Genomic DNA, 18,786 nt, shown 5'->3' on the forward strand with positions numbered 1-18,786 from the left:
ATCTTTTATCTAGAAAAATAAAAAATTAATTACTTATAAATGTCTTAGTCTTCTCTGTCTTGTACCTTTCCTTTATTTTTGGGTGGGGAGGGGATTGTTAAGGCGTAGAAGGTAAATCAACATCGAAGTTCAAGTAAAACTGCTAGACTTAGATAGTTTTGCATTGATTTTGTAAAATTGGATTTTTTTTTTTGGATATAATTTTGTTTAATGAATTCAAGAAACGATTTGGGCAAGAAGCCTGCAAACGATGTGAGAAGGGGGGAAACCTACCGACTAATCCTCTTCCGGCAGCATCATCATCTCGTTCAACGTCTCCTCTTCTTATTTCAGTAAGGTATCCTCTTCATTTCTGTTTGTTAATTTATGAGCTTATTTTTTTATTTTTTATGATTGTGATTAGGGTTTCTTAACTATGTCTATTTTATTGCTAGTCGTTTGCTTAGTTTTATGCTCTCTTTTTTTGTTGGAATACACTAGAAGGTTGTAGTTATTGTGTGCTCCTCGTATATATATCTATCAACCAAAAATTTGAGATCTGTTGTTAATAATGTTGTAGGGTGTGTGAGCAGGTTAGTGTTAGATTCAGAGTTGGGATGCGGTTTTAAAATTGAGCTTGTGATTTGAAAACATTAGCGATCAAAACTTAAATCATAAGCCTTAGAGCATATACTTTGAAGCACAAAACCTAACATTGTGATGAAAATGATAGGGACTTTTGAGAACCTAATTTGAGAAGGCCCCTGCAAAAAACATCACACAATCAGTGTTAAACGCATACGTAGAAACTCTTTTCTTTTTCCATTATTAGAGTGAAGATGGAGGAAGTCATGGTGAAATACGAGATTAGAGCTTGTGGATTCGTTTGGGCTCGAAACCCTACTATTTTGCTTCCGAGGGTTTCAAAGTCTCATATGCTCATGTTTCTCATCTACTCACTTCTTCACTTCAACTATTTTTGTTCAATTGAAAGTTTAGAAGAAGACATTTCTTAGCAATTCTAGCTTTGATCTCTCATGTGCAATTACTTAAAAAAAATAAGTCTAAATCCTAATCAGAACAACAAGTACAACTATGAAGCAAATCGATGTTTAAGACCCTCAATCAAATCCCAGGAGCTCCACCGGAAGAAGAAACTTACTTTTTTGAAACGCTAGGCTGGAAACGAAAAGCAATCTCTATTTATGAAAGGGATATCTCAGGATTTGACTATTTCTTTGATTTCATTCTCCTCATTTGCTTCTTGCTTCACTTTGGCTGCTTCTAATGGCAACAAAGTTTTCTCTCTTTTTCACACTAATTTTCCTCTGTCATTGCTGGCATCAATGGGGGTGGGTTGGTCATTGGAAGGGAAAGGTGAGGGCAATTGGTCATTGGGAGGAGGAGGGGGTGGAGTGGTTTTCGGCAGCAACGGTTGTTAGTTTCTGACAAGGGTGGGGGCATTATTATCATTTTAATTTCCTACCCAAAGGACATTTGAATAATTTAAAATTTAAAAATTTTAATGTCTTAAACAAGATTAACATTATTTAAGTAATTTTACTAACCATTTAACAACATGATTGAACTATAGGTAACTTGTATTATATGTGTGGTATTATGTAATTTTAGAGATAATAATGAATAGCCACTAGTTTCACCCCAAAAGTGGTGGATTTAGTATAATTTTCTCTAAAAATAAAAAAAGTTCAAAAACTCATTTGTCAACCAAGGCATCCCATCACTTAATACTTGATAAAGTTTTTTTTGGTAATAATACTTGATAAAGTAATACATTAGAAATGAAACTTCTTCCTCAACAAATCCGTCTAATACATGAGATATTTAGATGAAAGCGGAAGTTTTCTATTCAAACGAGTCACATCCAAAATTAAACTCTTCACAGTCTGTATTACTATAAGCTAGCTCCAATAATCTAAACGTGTACGGCGAACGTTACTGGCTTACTGCCTTCAACAAATTAACTACCTACATGTATGCATGGAGCATGCCATGTATATGGTTTCTATGCCAAAATTATCTCCACATATAATAATCCAGTTACGAAAACCGGTGAAGAGTCTCTCACGGTCTCACCTCTGAATAGATATATAATGAATCATATGAGGAATCGGCCAAACATACCAGATTATTTCTGAGTCAAATTCAATATATATAATGGTTTCACTAAGAACGATCTAAGAGCACGTCTCGGAAAAGAAAAGAAAAAAAATCTTGGAGTACGTCAGTTACGTGATACAACAAGTTCTTCATTAATTTTCTTCCAAGCCACAATAGACAGATCGATCCTTTCTACAGAAATCTGATAATATAATTAAATTAATGCTCGTCTCCGCCCCAGAATTCCTACTTCCACAGCGACCAAGCTGTAACTTCTTTCCTCTCATCGAGACATCTAATCTCCCCCAACTCAGACTCCGACATTCCCTAACACCACCAAGAACAAGAACAAGGTTATTGCAGATGACGATCAGTGGTACCAGCAGCGACCAACAGTATGATCGAGCCACCGCAGTGAGGGAATTCGACGAGTCAAAGATTGGAGTTAAGGGCCTTGTGGACTCCGGCGCCACCACCATTCCTCCTTTCTTCATCCACCCACAGGAAAACCTCCCCAAATCCAGCTCCTCCACCACCGCTTCTCCCTCCTCCGATTTAATCCCCGTCGTGGACTTAACCGGTGTTGACTCAGATCGTCGATCTTTAATCGTGGAACAAATCCGTGATGCTTCAAGAGAATTCGGGTTCTTCCAGGTCATCAACCACGGCGTCCCATCCGACGTTATCAACGGCACCTTAAACTCCATGAAAGCCTTCAACGAGCAACCAACCGAAGAAAAGGTCAAGTATTACAGTCGTGAACGTCGAGGGGTGGCGTTCTCAACCAATTTCGATCTTTACAAATCCAAAGCCGCCACTTGGAGGGACACGGTTCAGATGAGGTTGAGTCCGACCCGACCCGACTTGGAGCTCATTCCGGAAATATTCAGAAGAGAGGCGTTGGAGTGGGACGAGCACGTAAAACAAGTGGGAGAAGTTCTGATGGAGCTCTTGTCGGAAGGTTTGGGTGTAAAGCCGGAGAAGTTAACGAAGTTATCTTGTTTGGAAGCGAGAGTTATGGTTTCCCATTATTACCCTTACTGCCCTCAACCTGATCTAACGCTTGGGATTACTTCCCACACCGATCCTGGAGTGCTGACCTTGCTGTTGCAGAATCACATCGGAGGGTTACAAGTGAAGCATGGCGATGATTGGTTGGATGTCAAACCCGTCCCAGATGCTATTGTCATCAACATTGGCGATATTCTTCAGGTATCTTCTTCCTTGCTCACATAATTAAATCGGTAGGCATTTTACGGGGTAGAACTCATCTTTATAATTGACCAATTTTTTATGTGTGAATTAATGTTGGGTTTCAGATAATGTCGAACGATGAATACAAAAGCGTTGAGCATAGAGTTTTAGCGAATCCTCAAAGGGATGCACGAGTCTCGATTGCGATTTTCTTGAATCCAGGCAAGAGGGAGGACTTGTATGGACCGCTGCCGGAGTTGACAACGGCGGAGAAACCTGCAATTTTCAAACAATTTACGCTGGAAGAATTTATGGGACAGTTCTTCAAGAAGGAGCTGGATAGCAAGTCAATGATAAATTACTTCAAAATTTGAAGGAAGATGAATCATGATCGCTGCTGTTTCATGGATTTGTAATTGAGAAAACCAGAAATTAATTTATCCGCGAATTGATTTCATATATCTATCTTACCTTATCTGTAATTTATGGGTGAATTGGTTTCATATATCTACCTATCTATCTTGCCTTATTATCTGTAATTAAGAATTTCTTTGGAAACGTGGATCTCACTTCTCAGGAAATGCCTGAGGTGTCACCCGTTTTTCCTTACTTGTAAGCTAAGCTAAACCAGAATTGGCAAATGGCAAACTTATTATTCTGAAGTTCTGATGGTAAGTAACCATTGCCACTTTCTATCTACCTGCATTTGGCTCTTCAAGTCTTCAGTAATTATTTTGATATGTTTCAGGTTGTGTGTTAATAGACAGCAAAACTTTTTAGCAGATTGTCTCCACCTATTTTTATTATCGATCAATCCATTGTCTTCACCAGACAGATCTCCTAGAGTTCTTTTATATGATATAAAAAAAATAAAAAAAAACTACTTGCTCCCCTGAATGAAAATTGAAATTTGAAACCCTCTAGACTTTACCTGCTCCCCTGAATGAATAAAAGATCTCACTTGCCATAATTAAGGAGAAAAAAAAGAAAAGAAAGGGAGGAGATGGCGATCAGTGCTACTGCTGGTGATCATGAATATGATCGAGCGACGGCGGTGAAGGAATTCGATGAATCCAAAATCGGAGTTAAGGGCCTTGTGGACGCCGGCGTCACTGCCATCCCTCATTTCTTCGTCCATCCACTCGAAAACCTCCCAATTTCCGCCCCTGCTTCCACCGCTCCTCCAGTCTCCTTTCTAATTCCCGTCGTCGATCTTACCGGCATCAATTCCAATACCGAACGCCGATCCGTTATAGTGGAACAAATCCGTGACGCCTCTAGGAAGTTCGGATTCTTCCAGGTCATCAATCATGGCATCCCTTCTAAAGTTATCACCAGCACGATCGATGCCATTAAAGCCTTTCATGAGCTGCCAACCGAGGTTAAATCTCAGTACTACAGTCGTGACCTTGATCGAGGCATGATCTTCAACACCAATTTCCATCTATTTCATTCCAAGTCTGCAACCTGGAAAGATACGGTTCGCGTGAGGTTCAGCCCTACCCTCCCAAAATCGAACAGATTCCTGGGGGACTCTGGAGAGCGTTTTCGAATTGGGATCGGCACACAAAACATTTGACGGAAATTCTGATGGAGATCCTGTCGGAAGGGTTGGGTGTGCAGCCGGAAAGATTGAAGGAGCTATCCTGTTTGGAAGGGAGGGTGATGGCCGCCATTCAATTGTCCGTTATATAGTATGCATAATTAACGCGCAAGATTGAAACAAAATGCTTATGGGGTTAATTCTGACCCAAAGTAACTCATTTTGGGTTCTAGTTTTCTTTTTCTCTAATAAAAGAAACCTCTAAAATCATTTGATTCAAGATACCGAAACCGTCTATTGAATAATTTGGCTTGTTTACCCAACAAAAAAGTAATTCGCCTCAGATGTTGACGCTTCACATCATACATTAAACCGAGCCGATTAATCATTCATGATCAAACTAATTAAAATTTATGACTACATCCCTCTATTGAATTACACTAAAGTACATTAGCCAGAGCGAAATAATACTTGATACAGGACGATACATCTCTTAAAATCAAAATCACCTAACTGATACGATACTCGATACCGATACTTTAAACCTTACTCACATATATATATTCTAAAAAAACATAATCAAACTTTTTAAGCAAATTAAATCATATTTTGAGTGCCTGAGATTTTTTATACAAGAAAAGAGTGACTATGATTTAATAGAACCACATGGTTGTATAAGTACCAGAGACACCACCACCATTAACTCCTGGTTATTAGAATTGTCAATTGTTCCACCAGTTATAGGAGTCTCTGCAAAACTGTTTAGCTCGCAAGAGACTTGCATTCCCACATCTTTAATTTCTTTCAATGACTGACATATGATTTCTAACACTACTCTTGTGGTTGCAAGGGTCCAATATGCGACGTTGATCGAAGTTGTGGCGGTGGGGTTTCTTTTTGGTCAATCAGTGATCGTGTATACATATGCAGCTGGACATGAATGGTTTTGAGCTACTACTGGAGGTAGTTCTTGATGGGGTGTATCATTGTGTCGCTGAAGTAGATCATCATCATCTCTCTCTCCAAGAGGTGGGATCAAATTGTGTTGTGTTGCAACACCTTTTACCTTCACCAAGCAAGGTTCGCTAGCCTTACTTTTTAGCTCCTCCATTACCTTCACCAGGCAATGGAACTTCTTGTCATATGAGATGGTTTTCTTTTAGGAAGGTCATTGGGGGTGGAGATGATCTAAGTCAACTCTGACTGTATGCCCGCGATTCTCTCATTGCAAGGTTTTCTTTCATCTTTGGATTGGATTTGTCTTAATTTAGTTTCAGATTTTTGTTGGGTATTTTTTAATTATACTTCTAGGTTTTCTAATGTTTACAGATTTTCTTAAAAAAGGAGCACATCATTTCTCTATATCTAGGCCTTGGTGGAATGTTCTACCATTGTTTATGATTAATACGTTTGTGTTGTTCAGGTTTTTGACTCTTTAATATAATTAAGTTTTAAGCTTTTGACTCCAAAAAGAAAAAGAAAAGAAAGAAAAAAAAACCCTCCTCTATTAGTAGAGTTATCTTCAAGGCTCCAACATGACTCTTTTGAATATTCCCTGACCTATGTTGTTGGGTAATGGTTAGTCATGTGTATTTTGGGATGTACAAGAAATTCCTCAAGTATCAGTCGTAGTACAAGAGAGTTTATAAGATTGTGTTTTGTATCATCTTATGGCGTCTGTAAATACTTTTATACATAATCATGTCTTTTCCATTAAAAAATAAGAAAGGAAGAAAGGTGGTGGTTGAACAGTGGTGTAAATTGAATTGCTGAATGCTCCTAAATCTTTCCATTAAATTTATTGAATTAAATCTAAATAGCTTTGGTTACATTTATGACAAAAAACAAAACCAAACACAACCACCACATCAGCGCCACTAAGTTAGCAAAATCTCTCAGGGCCTATTTGGTTACATGAATCCAGAGATTTCAAATCTCTAGATTCATGAATCTGAGAATTATATCTGTTTGGTTGTAAAAATCTCTAGATTCATGAAATTTAGAGATTCACCTTTTTACACTAAAAATGTGAATCTATAGATTTATGTTTAAAGGGTGAAATCCAGAGATTTCAAAAAGCTATACATTTGCACATTCACAAAAATCACGTCGATCAAATAGTTTTTTAGGATGAATCCACAGATTTCATTCCACAACCAAACATTTAATTTTATAAATTATGACTCCATAGATTTGAAATCTCTAGATATTTGAAATTTCCAGACTCATGTAACCAAATAGGCCCTCAAGCAATGCATGAGGTGTCAGCCATATTTCCAAATACAAATTATTGTCCGTTTAAGTTAAACCAGAATTGGCAAATGGCAAACTTATTGTCCGTTCAAGTTAAACCAGAATTGGCAAATGGCAAACTTATTCTGAATTTCTGATACTACTGTCAATTATTAGGAAAATTATGTAATTAATTAGGTACTTTTAGGCTTTTCTTTACAAAATAGCCACTTGATGTTTCATTTAATAAAACTAGCTACAACTAAGTTTGCATTTACAAATAATATTTTTTTTGTCTTTTTGGACATTTTTACCCCTAAATTGACCATACCGGCATAGAGGTCAAAATGTTCAAAATGTATGAAAAATTAGCGACTTTTCTCTTTTGGATAAATAGTGATTTTTCCTTCAATGTGGGTAGTTTTAGAGCTAACAATGTACAAAAAGATGAAAAATCACTAATTCCATTAGATTTACAAACTTAAACTAAGTTTTAGCTAGTTTTAGACCTTTTGATTTGTAAAAAAAAGCTTAAAAATATAATTTTCCCCTCTTTTAAACTCCTCGGCCCAATGTTTGGCAGCCCACAGTAGTTGTGGCGGCCGCTACTGTAGTTGCTACAGTTGTGCTCCCGCCGTTGTTGCTCTCCGGCAATTGATTGGTATTAATCGACGGAATTCCATCATCATCAAGTGAATACGATGACATCCTAAGAGGCCCCCAAAAAAAATATTTAAATCCCTCTCTAGAGGAATATATAGAAAATTAAGTTAACTGAAATGAAAGAACATTTGCTGGTTTCTTTTAATAAATAAATTTCTTACTTACAAAAAGAATAAAAAAAAATCTCTCGATCCCGAATTTGACGAAGAAAAACGTACTTCTAGAGTTCTAGGTTTGGTTGAAAAGAGCTTGTAGAGTGTCGGTGGTAGTGAGAGACTTGCGGGAGGTGAGGAAACAAGAATCCATACTCCGTACTCGTCATCGGCATTATCATTGTCATTCCTTATTCTTACTTCTTGTCTTTTGCATGGGAAGTAATCAGATTTGACGGATAGTCTCAGATCGACTCTCGAGGATAAAAGCTAGCAGAGTTTTGCAGAAGAGCGATGGAAGAACTGTACGCGCACGGCGCACCACAAGCGTGTCTGTCTTCCCGTCACTTCACAGCATTTGGATTATTGGGGTAACTCGTGATACTTTATCTGAGTCGCTAGAAATCTCGTGATTTCGCCGGGAAATTCCGTACCTTCATTTTAACATCTATAACTGCATCTGTGGGTCCTCATGAAATTTGAAAATTCAAACCCTATCTGCTCCAATGAATTTACGCATGGATTGGAAAATTCCGACTGAAAAGTCTACGCGAGTTGCTAAAAATATCTTTGACGTTTAGGGGGAAAAAAACATTTAAACCAAGAATTCTGGTATCTGCCGAACCCACAACTCCACAAGGATCTCACTTGCGCCATAATTAAGAGAAAAGGAGGAGCAGATGACGATCAGTGCTACCGCCCGTGATCACGAGTATGATCGAGCGACGGCGGTGAAGGAATTCGATGAATCCAAGATCGGAGTTAAAGGCCTTGTGGACGCCGGCGCCACCACCATCCCTCCTTTCTTCGTTCACCCACCTGAAAACCTCCCGATTTCAACCCCTTCCGACGCTCTTTCCGTCTCCTTTCAAGTACCCGTCGTCGATCTTAACGGCATCAATTCCGACTGCCGAGCTGGTATAGTGGAACAAATCCGTGACGCCTCTACAAAGTTCGGATTCTTCCAGGTCATCAATCATGGCATCCCTTCTAAAATTATCACCAGCACGATCGAAGCCATTAAAGCCTTTCATGAGCTTCCAACCGAGGTTAAATCTCAGTACTACAGTCGTGACTTTGATCGAGGCGTGGTCTTCAACACCAATTTCGATCTATTTCATTCCAAGGCTGCAACCTGGAGAGATACGGTTAGCATGAAGTTGAGCCCTAACCCTCCCAAAATGGAGAATATTCCGGAGGTACTCTCGAGAGGGGTCTTGAAGTGGGATCAGCACGCGAAGGACTTGGGGGAGATTCTGATGGAGATCTTGTCGGAAGGGTTGGGTTTGCAGCCGGAAAGACTGAATGAGTTATCCTGTTTGGAAGGGAGGGCGATGGCGGGCCATTACTACCCTTATTGTCCTCAACCTCACCTAACTTTGGGAACTAAACCTCACACTGATCCTTCAGTGCTCACTTTGCTGCTGCAGGATCATATGGGAGGGTTGCAGGTAAAGCACGGCGGCCAGTGGTTGGATGTGAAACCCCTGCCTGATGCCCTTGTCGTCAACATCGGCGACACTCTCCAGGTATTAATAGATCGATCTGGGTTTTCTTGATATTTACGATAATATTTCAGGTTTTGGTAAATTTTGCATTGTTGATTTCTTTCTTTCAGGTTTTATCGAACGATCAGTATAAAAGCGTAGAACATCGAGTGTTGGCACATCCTCACCGGGAACCTCGAATATCGATTGCAGTTATCTTAAATCCAGGTAAGAGGGAATGCTTATATGGACCTTTGTCGGATTTAACATCTCCGGAGAAACCAGCACTGTTCCGGCAATTTACACTGCTGGAATTTAGGGAAAAATTTATGACAAAGGATCAGGATGGCAAGGCATTGACAGATTTCTTCAGAATGTGAGGGATCATGATCATCCCTGAACTGGGAGTTTTCTATATAAGCTTATATATATCGATGTATAAATAAACTCTGTCTCATGCATACTCTTGTTATATGTATTCTAACTCTCTGGGTTGCCATCAGAAAGCTCTCTGGTTATATCTATCCTAGTTCTTGGGTCCTTTCCTTGACTTGACTCCTTGTTTTAAAAGAAAGTATTAGATTTTCAAGCTGGCAGAATGTGAACTAGCCAGAGTAAGTGAAGGAAGTGAATACGATAACAATTGGAAAGAAAGTGAAACCAAATCTATTAGATGTATAGAATCCCGAAGTATATCAGTAATAATAGACTCGTAGGGAAACTCGGAAATTTGAAAATCTTTAAACCATAAAGGCTAAAGCTAGGCTAAAGCTACTCTTCTTAATTTGCTAAGCAAACAGCATTGTAATTCCATAGATGAAGCTGGGTTTAATGGTTTTACCCTAATTAAATTTGATTTCAATTAATATGCCATGGAACCATAAACAATTAAAAGACAAACTAAACTTAGCATTTTATTACATTACTCTTTTTAGAGTAATTTAAGATTTATACATAATCTAATTTTATTTCTCAAATAACAAATTTGGACCTAGATGCTCTAGTTCAGCTCACCAAAATGAGGTTTCTTAATTATAACTTAAATGTGACTTAATTTTCACTTGGGGCATGACTGTTGATTCAGTTAGTCAATTTCAGACAATCTTACCTTTCCTACGAAAATGTAGTTTTTTACTGGAGAGGGATTAACTCGTTAATCAACGAATGTCATGTTGTTTTCCAACAAAAAGGAAGATTGATGCTTTTTTGGACTTCGTTTTACCTATTGTGGCCACGAGACAGAACTCGTATTAGGTCTATTTCTGCTTGTAGATGTGTGACATGTGTTCAGACATCACATTAAATGGTTAAAATCCATTTATAAGTCACATCAAATGAGATTGATGTGACTTATAAATAGTTTTCAACCATTTAATTTTAATGTGATGTTAGGGCATATGGCACACATCTATAAGGAAATTGATAGTCCATTTCACACAAGAAAATAAACCTTTGTCAAAAATGGACTTGATAAATTTTTGCATGAGATGATGCCCATCTTTAAGAGGAGAGGAAGTGGAGTCCATACCAAAGTCTAGAAATGAATACAAATTGAATTAAAGTTTTGGACTACTGTAAACATTTTTACCATTTTGTTTTAAGGCTAGGTTTGAAAATTAAGAATTTAGCAACTTTTGTAGTAATTTTAGTAGAAGACCTTGAAAAATAGTCACATATCTCAAGTAAAAAATTATAAAAAAAGAAAGAAAGAGAAAAATAAATCCAAATAAGTAACATTGTCGGATAATTTATTCAGTAAGAAAAGAATATGTCATATCCGCATCCTATTAGTAATTCGACGGATTTAAATACCGCTAAATATGTGTGGATGCAAATTCGAAAACCGATCTTGGTCATCTACTTACACCCCAGTTGCAAAGTTCTTTGATTGTAAAGATCTAGTTCCATAGTACAGAAGAGAGACCAGAGGGAGTGAATTTAGGAAGAAACTTTATTTAGAATATTAATTATAGGGTGGAAATAATGGAAGTGGGTATTTGTGATGGTAGAAGAAGGAAAGTGAACCCCGAGGGGTGGCTCAGTTGGCAAAGCCCAACGCTTCCACGTAGGAGGTTAGAGTTCGAATCCCCTCGGGGCTTGGGGCAAAGCCCCGCCTATATTAATTATATAAAAAGCGCCTTGAGAATGTAGTCGTGGTGCGCGCAAGCTGACCAGGATGAACCTCATTTTAAAAAAAAGAAGGAAAGTGCAAGCATGTTGAAGTATGAAAGCTGGAAGGTGGTTCGTGTTTAGAAACGGTTTTGAGAGGTCTCTTGATATACATGAGTCTGAAGTCTGATATTAAGGAAGTTTGGATACAATTGTGGGGGTATAGACTCTCTTGGGGGTTTCGTAGCCTTAGTTTTATTCCCTCGTAAAACTCAAGTTGCAGGAGAAGCCTATTTTCAAATTTTAAGGTTTTCTTCACAGGCCTCTGTGTTTTTTCCTTTTATTGTTTTACTCCTTGAAGTGGTGGGTGATTTCTAACCGGTTAGGTAGTGGTGTATTCTAGAGGGTGAAAGACAATAATGGATGGTCATTATATCTTTCAACGGGTATTTTTGTCTTATAAAATTTAAAATTTGAATTATACGAGGGATAATTAATGTTGTTCCCTTGCTATATTTTGATTTTATTTCCATTTTATTTTCTATGATTTTTTTAAATTACTAATCTAACTTTAACTTGGTCTATAATTATTAAATTTCCTTAGTATAATGATGATGCGGCATCTACATATATTCTCAAAATCCAAAAATAACTTTGGAATTATCTCATTAATTATTTAACTTTTTGTCTAAGTAATAATACTACTTTTAATTAGCTTTTTCCTTTTTCTTTTGGTATAAGAGGGCTTTATTGAGTCGGAGGATGTGGATATTAATATGCCTTAACAGAGTCGAACCCACAATCTCTTCATTAAGAGGTGTTGGTTTCAACCGTTAGAACAGCTCTGTGTTGGCCTTTTAATTAACTTTTAGAAAAATTAAACTTAAATCAATTTTTTTATCTAATAAAAAACCACCCAAAAAAAAAGTGTGATTGGATAAAATTCTAAATAGAAATTAAAGATGATAAAACACAATTTAATTCAAAGTTGAAAATTGAAAATCACCTAATGTATGTTAACCATTGTGCATGTAATCAACAATTAACATCTTATATACTAAATTGCTTGTAAAACTTTCATCATTGTAATTGTGAGAAATTAATTTCAGGACAACTCTTCCATTAAAGATAAATCTTATGCGAACATCAAAGGGATTTTTTTTTAATAAAACAATAAAATTTTCATTGATAAGTATCACATTGCAGCAAAGATCATTGTTATTTTATATGTAAATTCTAAGAATTACAACACATACATAACGATTTATTTCTTTTCTCGTAAATCAGTCTCTTGTTGTTTGAACTTAAACTTACAATGCGAAATAATTTGTCTTTAGCACGATACACATTTTGATAGAGTTAGAGACAAAGAAGCAATATATCAAGAGGTAATTCATTTACAAACTTTCTTTAACCGGGCCTTAATCTTTATAGACACTAATGAAAATATTTTCAAATCCAAAATTTATTCAAAAATATAAGATTTTAAGAATATAATTGATATTTAATATGATTTCTATAAATTGAGGTAATCTTTTTGACTTCTTATTATTAATGAAGGGTAAAAAAACATTACATATCCAATGTTTACATTGACTTACACTGATAGAAATGAAGTGGACAATAATAAAAAAAAAAAAAAAAAAAAAAAAAAAAAAAAAAAAAAAAAAAAAAAAAAAAAAAAAAGGAGGGGGGGGGGGCGGCCCCCCCCCCCCCCCCCCCCCCCCCCCCCCCCCCCCCCCCCCCCCCAGGAGGGGAAGGAAATGATGGGGGGGGTGTAAAGTTTTTTTTTTTATTTTTTTTTTTTTTTTTTTTTTTTTTTTTTTTTTTTTTTTTGGAAAAAAAAAAAAAAAAAAAAAAAAAAAAGAGGAATAATAATTATCCCATTATACAAATAATCTTTAATTTCATGTTAACGATTGTGATATAAATGTAATTTTGAGTATATTAAGAAGGCAACACGAATTTCAATATAAAATAAGTAACTCTGGTGTAAATTGCTCTGTCTTCCTTGCAGCGTTTGGCATCTTCACCGCTGATCTAGGATTCTACTGTAACTTTTGGTTACTTTTTCGATCGCCATGGTTGGTGTGTAGAGGTGGCCATGGTTGGGCCCTGATTTCTTTTCCCTTTGGTAATCGACACCATGAGGGTATAAATCTTTCTCCGTTTCGAGGAGTTCCTTCCCAACATCTCCAATGCACTAAACTTTCTTCTTCCTCCTCTTAATCTGGTTAGTACAGGGGTTTGTTTTTCTTGCTTGTTCCATCTCTTCTTTGACTTTGCAGATGTTAGCTTAGTAACTCGCGGTGCAAATTAGTTCATGGTTTCATCACTTCTTACATCTATGGGTTATTAATTTCTAAATTCTGAAATCGAGTGGTGCTAAAGAATCTGTTGGAAGATGATCTCTAGCAGAGTGTTCATTCTTGACGGTACGATTGTTGCTGATGGTAAGTTTGTAAGACTCCACTTCTAGCCAGTAGTCGCTCTCAGGTATTTCTTCACACTGGTATTTCTTCACTCTGTTTCTAACCATAACATTTCCATATCTGGCTGTTTGCATATTGTGTATTTTATTTTTCTGTATGCTTAGTTCTATTATCCTTTTATCACTTGTGATTAACTCATAAATAGGTTAGTTGGTTCTGATCGGGTAGAACATGGTAACCTTTCAAGGAAAATTTTGAACAAGAGATGAGGGCTTTTAGTCTCAACTGTCGAGGGCTTGGTCACCCCTCGACTCAGAAGGAAATTAAAGCTAATCTTAGAAAATTTAGACCATCTTTTGTGTTCATTTCTGAAGTCAAAAGCAATATGTTATGTCCTAGAACGGTTTGCAGCCAGTTTGGCTTTGATCACTTTTTCTTTGTTCCTCCTTCCTCTGATTGTAGTGGTCTTCTTTTGTGTTGGGAATCTGCCATCTCTTTGGATATCATGTGGTCTTCAAACTGGTGTATACATACTCTTGTGTACAATAACTTAATGAAATGGAATATGACTTTTGTTTACATGAGTCCATATTCCCACTTAAGGAGAACTCAATGGCACACACTTCACAATCTTGCAAACTTCATTGATGATGCATGGGTGATTGGTGGGGATTGGAACTCTTATCTTTCTTCACATGACAAGGTAGGGGGATTAACACTTAGAAATAGTAGATTATTTGATTTTCAAAACTTCACAAACAGCTCAAATCTGATCCCTATTCAAGCTCATGGATCGAAAACCACTTGGTGTAATAAACAAAGAGGATGCAGGAGAGTGGAAGGTCTTATTGACAGGTTTCTAGCCAATCCCTTATGGATCTCCCAATTCCCTGAAGCTTTTGTTCAACATATCATCTTTACTAAATCTGATCATCATGCCCTGCTTCTTCATTTTGATCCTCCTGAAACAAAATTCAAGAAACCTTTCAGGTTTGAAAAATTTTGGTTATTAGAGCCCACTTTCTTTGATCTTGTCAATCAATATTGGAATATTCCATTGAGAGGCTCTCCCTCATTTCGGTTAGTCACAAAACTTAATACTCTCAAGCAGAAATTATACTTATGGAACAAGTCTACTGTTGGAGACTTACATAAAAGAGAATCTCAAATTAGATTGGATATTGAAGCTCTTATGAAATATCCTCCTAATTTAAGAGATACATCGTGGGAAATTAGAGAAAATCACCTTTTGGCTGCTCTTCGATTAACTCTAAATCAAATCAGCACTAAATGGCAACAAAAATCAAGAATTCAATGGAACCTATATGGTGATAGAAATACTCATTTCTTTCATCTCACAACTATGAAAAGAAGAGCTCGAAACAGAATCAAATGTCTTAATTTTCAAGGAAGCTCCCTTCATGATCAGAGTGAAATTGAAGAAGCCTTCATAAATCATTTCAAAGCAGTCTACTCATCATCCAATCCTGTCTTTGAAGACTCCTACTTTGAGCCCATCCAAAACAGAATCAACTCAGATCATATTCAGCTCTTGTCCAAACCTTTCACTGAAAGTGAAATATTTGAAGCACTCAGCAGCATCTCTAGTCTGAAATCACCTGGCCCCGATGGCTTCTCCAAAGGGCTTCTTTCAATCCAGTTGGAGCTTGTGCAAATCTGATCTAATTGAGCATGTAAAACATTTCTTTGACACTGCTTCCTTCCCAGCACAAATCAATCAAACATTCATTTCTCTTATCCCCAAAGTTGATGTTCCAACTTCAGTCAATGAATTCAGGCCCATTAGCTTATGTAATGTTACATACAAAATCATTTCTAAGCTAATGGTGAGCAGAATCAAATTGATCTTGCCCCATCTCATTTCTTTCAATCAAAATGGTTTCATAAAAGGCCGACATATTCAAGACAACATTTTGATTGGCCATGAAATCATGCATAAGATAAATCAAAGGAAAAAAGGGAAGAAAGGCATAATGGCTATCAAGCTTGATATGAGTAAAGCTTTTGACAGAATGGAATGGTCATTTGTGGAGAGAGTTCTTAAAGCTTATGGATTTCCTTTAAATTGGATTAAGTGGATCATGTTCTGCATAACCACTCCTCAATTCTCCATCCTTATCAATGGTAAACCCTCTAGATTCTTTCACCCCTTTAGAGGTCTAAGACAAGGAGACCCTCTATCTTCTTATCTTTTTGTTCTATGTGCAGAACTACTCTCAAGTCACTTAGAAAAAGCCAGATTAAGCAAGAAGATTAGAGGTATTAAACTCTGCAAGGGAGGAGAAAGCATTTCACACTTAGCTTTTGCTGATGACCTCATTCTATTTGGTCAAGCAACTATCTCTGAAGCTAACCAATTTCTGAAGGTCATAAATAAATATTGTCTAGCTTCTGGTCAACAACTAAATAGACAGAAAAGCAGAGCTCATTACAGCAAGAGCACTCCAAACCAAACTAGAAATCTTCTTGCTGAAAAGTTCAATATCATTCCTACTTCTGATCTTGACATCTATCTCGGCATCCCATTGTTTAGTGGAAAGATCAAGCAACATCATTGTCAAAATCTTATTCAAAGAGTGAATCTTAGACTTCAGGGATGGAAAGCAAAACTCTTAAGCTCAGCTGGCAAAACAGTTCTTATTCAATCAGTCACACAAGCTCTTCCCTCTCACTACATGTCATGTTTCATCTTACCAAAGAAAATCCTCAATGAGTTGGACTCTTCCAATAGAAATTTCTTTTGGTCAAATGGAGAAAAATCTCACTTTCACTCCATCAACTGGAACACAATTTGTAAACCTAAGAGATTGGGAGGTCTTAACATCAAAAATATGGAAATGTGGAATCTTGCTCTTATTGCTAAAAGAGCTTGGGAACTTATAATTGGTAAGCAATCACTTTGGTACAAATTAATGAACGAAAAATACTTCAGAAATTGTAACTTTCTGCAAGCCACAGCTCCTATTAATGCATCATGGGGATGGAGATCCATTATCAAAGTAAAAGACTTGATGCTACCTGGCATTATGCATATGGTTGGCAATGGCAATAACATCAATCCATGGATGGATAGATGGATCCCAGATACTCCAGCTCTTCAAGCTCCACTGCCACTTCCAGGTGAGTCCCCTAACCTAGTATCTTCCTTTATAGATACTGAAACAACTAAATGGAATGAGGACAAGGTCAGAGATTGGTGGCCGAATGATTTGGCAGAAAAAATTCTTAGCATTCCATTATCATTATTGAGTTGTCAAGACAAAATTATGTGGGAGAAAACATCAACTGGCATTTTTACAGTTGCTTCAGCTTATAGATTTTTTTCGGAAAATCATAATCAAAGTCCTTCAATACCATGGCTTGTCTTATGGCACCTCCCACTGCCTCCCAAAGTAATTCATTTTGTTTGGAAACTGCTACATGGAAAGCTCCCCACACCCGCTCTTTTATCTGAAAGAGGGTGTAGAATCAATGATATTTGCTCACTCTGTTCACAAGAAAGGGCCACTACTAATCATATCTTTCTTCATTGTCACTTTGCCAAACAGGTATGGTCAAAGCTCAGAATTTGTTGGTGGAATCAATCCACAAATCTTATAGATCAGATTTCTCAGTGGTTAAATTTAGCAAGAAGAAACAATTCAGCATTGGAGGAACTCATACAACACTTACTCATGCTGTGGCACATTTGGATGGCTTTCAATAATGTTGTTTACTCTAGACCAGTGAGTAATCCATATCATATATGGAGATCTGCTCGATCAACAGCTGCAGAGCATCTAGCCCTTCATCAGCATAGCAAATCAAGAAAAGAGTTCAAAAGCATTAAATGGAGTGCACCTCCTTTGCATTACATCAAAATCAATGTTGATGGATCTGCAATCAGCAAGGGTTCCAACAACTTCCAATCAGGGATTTGGTGGTATTGCTCGTGATCACTTGGGTCACACTCTCTTCACCTTCTTCCGTAAAGGAGGAAACTCACAAGCCATTCAAATGGAAGTCTGCTGCAATTCGAGAAGGTCTAAAGTCGGGCTATCTCTCTCAATCTAAAGCAAGTAATTATTGAAAGTGACAATGAAGCTGTTGTTAATCTGATTAACAAGAAGTCGGAGACTCCACCTTGGAAGATCAGTCATTATATACATGATATCTTCAGCCTTTCCTCTCTGTTTGATGTTTTAATTGTAAATCATATTCATAGAGAAGGCAACTCTGTAGCTGATAGATTAGCTTCTTATGCTGCTGCTTCTCAGGCATCTTATTTTTCGCTCTCTCCCCCCCCTTTCGTTCTTTGGCTTTTGCACTTTGATGTAATTGGTACTTTGTATCCCAGGGGCTTCTCTTTTAAATGAATAAAGCTCTTCACCAAAAAAAAAAAAAAAGGTGTAAATTGCTCTAGGTAGAAAAAATTTGTTTTGGATTAAAAAAAAAAAAAAAAAAAAAAAAACACACCCACCCCCCCCCCCCCCCACCACCACCCAAACACCAACACACCAACCACCCCAACACAACCACCAACAAAAAAAACAAAAAAAAAAAAAACAACCCCCCCCAAAAAAAAAAAAAAAAAAAAAAAAAAAATTTTTTTTCCCCCCAAACACAAAAAAGAATTACAAAAACAAATTTTTAAAAAAAAAAAAAAACCAGAAAAAAATTTAAAAAAAAACAAAACCCAAAAAAATCGTGTTTGGTTACCCTGATTCTGGCAAGTGAATCTGTCAGAATCATTCACTTGCTACAATCAGCATTTGGTTACCCTGATTCTGAAAGTGAATCTGTCAAAATTAGCATTTGGTTATCCTGATTCTAAAAGTGAATCTGTCTGAAAGAGTGTTTGGTTACCCAAATTC

General features: G+C 37.1%; 2 protein-coding genes and 1 pseudogene across 2 annotated transcripts; all 3 read left to right on the top strand.

The window, feature by feature from the left end:
* Positions 1-2,303: 2,303 nt before the first annotated feature.
* On the top strand, positions 2,304-3,696 carry LOC149021020 (1-aminocyclopropane-1-carboxylate oxidase homolog 11-like). The gene is made up of 2 exons (XM_089149275.1): positions 2,304-3,312; positions 3,420-3,696. The coding sequence occupies exons 1-2, from the start codon at positions 2,323-2,325 to the stop codon at positions 3,666-3,668; spliced, it is 1,239 nt and encodes a 412-aa protein (XP_089005401.1). The 5' UTR covers positions 2,304-2,322; the 3' UTR covers positions 3,669-3,696.
* A 495-nt stretch (positions 3,697-4,191) lies between these two features.
* Positions 4,192-5,071, top strand: LOC149021021 (1-aminocyclopropane-1-carboxylate oxidase homolog 1 pseudogene; annotated as a pseudogene).
* A 3,452-nt stretch (positions 5,072-8,523) lies between these two features.
* On the top strand, positions 8,524-9,940 carry LOC149021022 (1-aminocyclopropane-1-carboxylate oxidase homolog 4-like). The gene is made up of 2 exons (XM_089149277.1): positions 8,524-9,413; positions 9,503-9,940. Exons 1-2 carry the CDS (start codon positions 8,565-8,567, stop codon positions 9,749-9,751), a joined length of 1,098 nt encoding a protein of 365 aa, XP_089005403.1. The 5' UTR covers positions 8,524-8,564; the 3' UTR covers positions 9,752-9,940.
* Positions 9,941-18,786: the final 8,846 nt, after the last annotated feature.

This window comes from Hakea prostrata, chromosome 3 (assembly GCF_041222555.1).
Source record: "Hakea prostrata isolate BN-2017 chromosome 3, UWA_Hpros_2, whole genome shotgun sequence".
NCBI lineage: Eukaryota > Viridiplantae > Streptophyta > Magnoliopsida > Proteales > Proteaceae > Hakea > Hakea prostrata.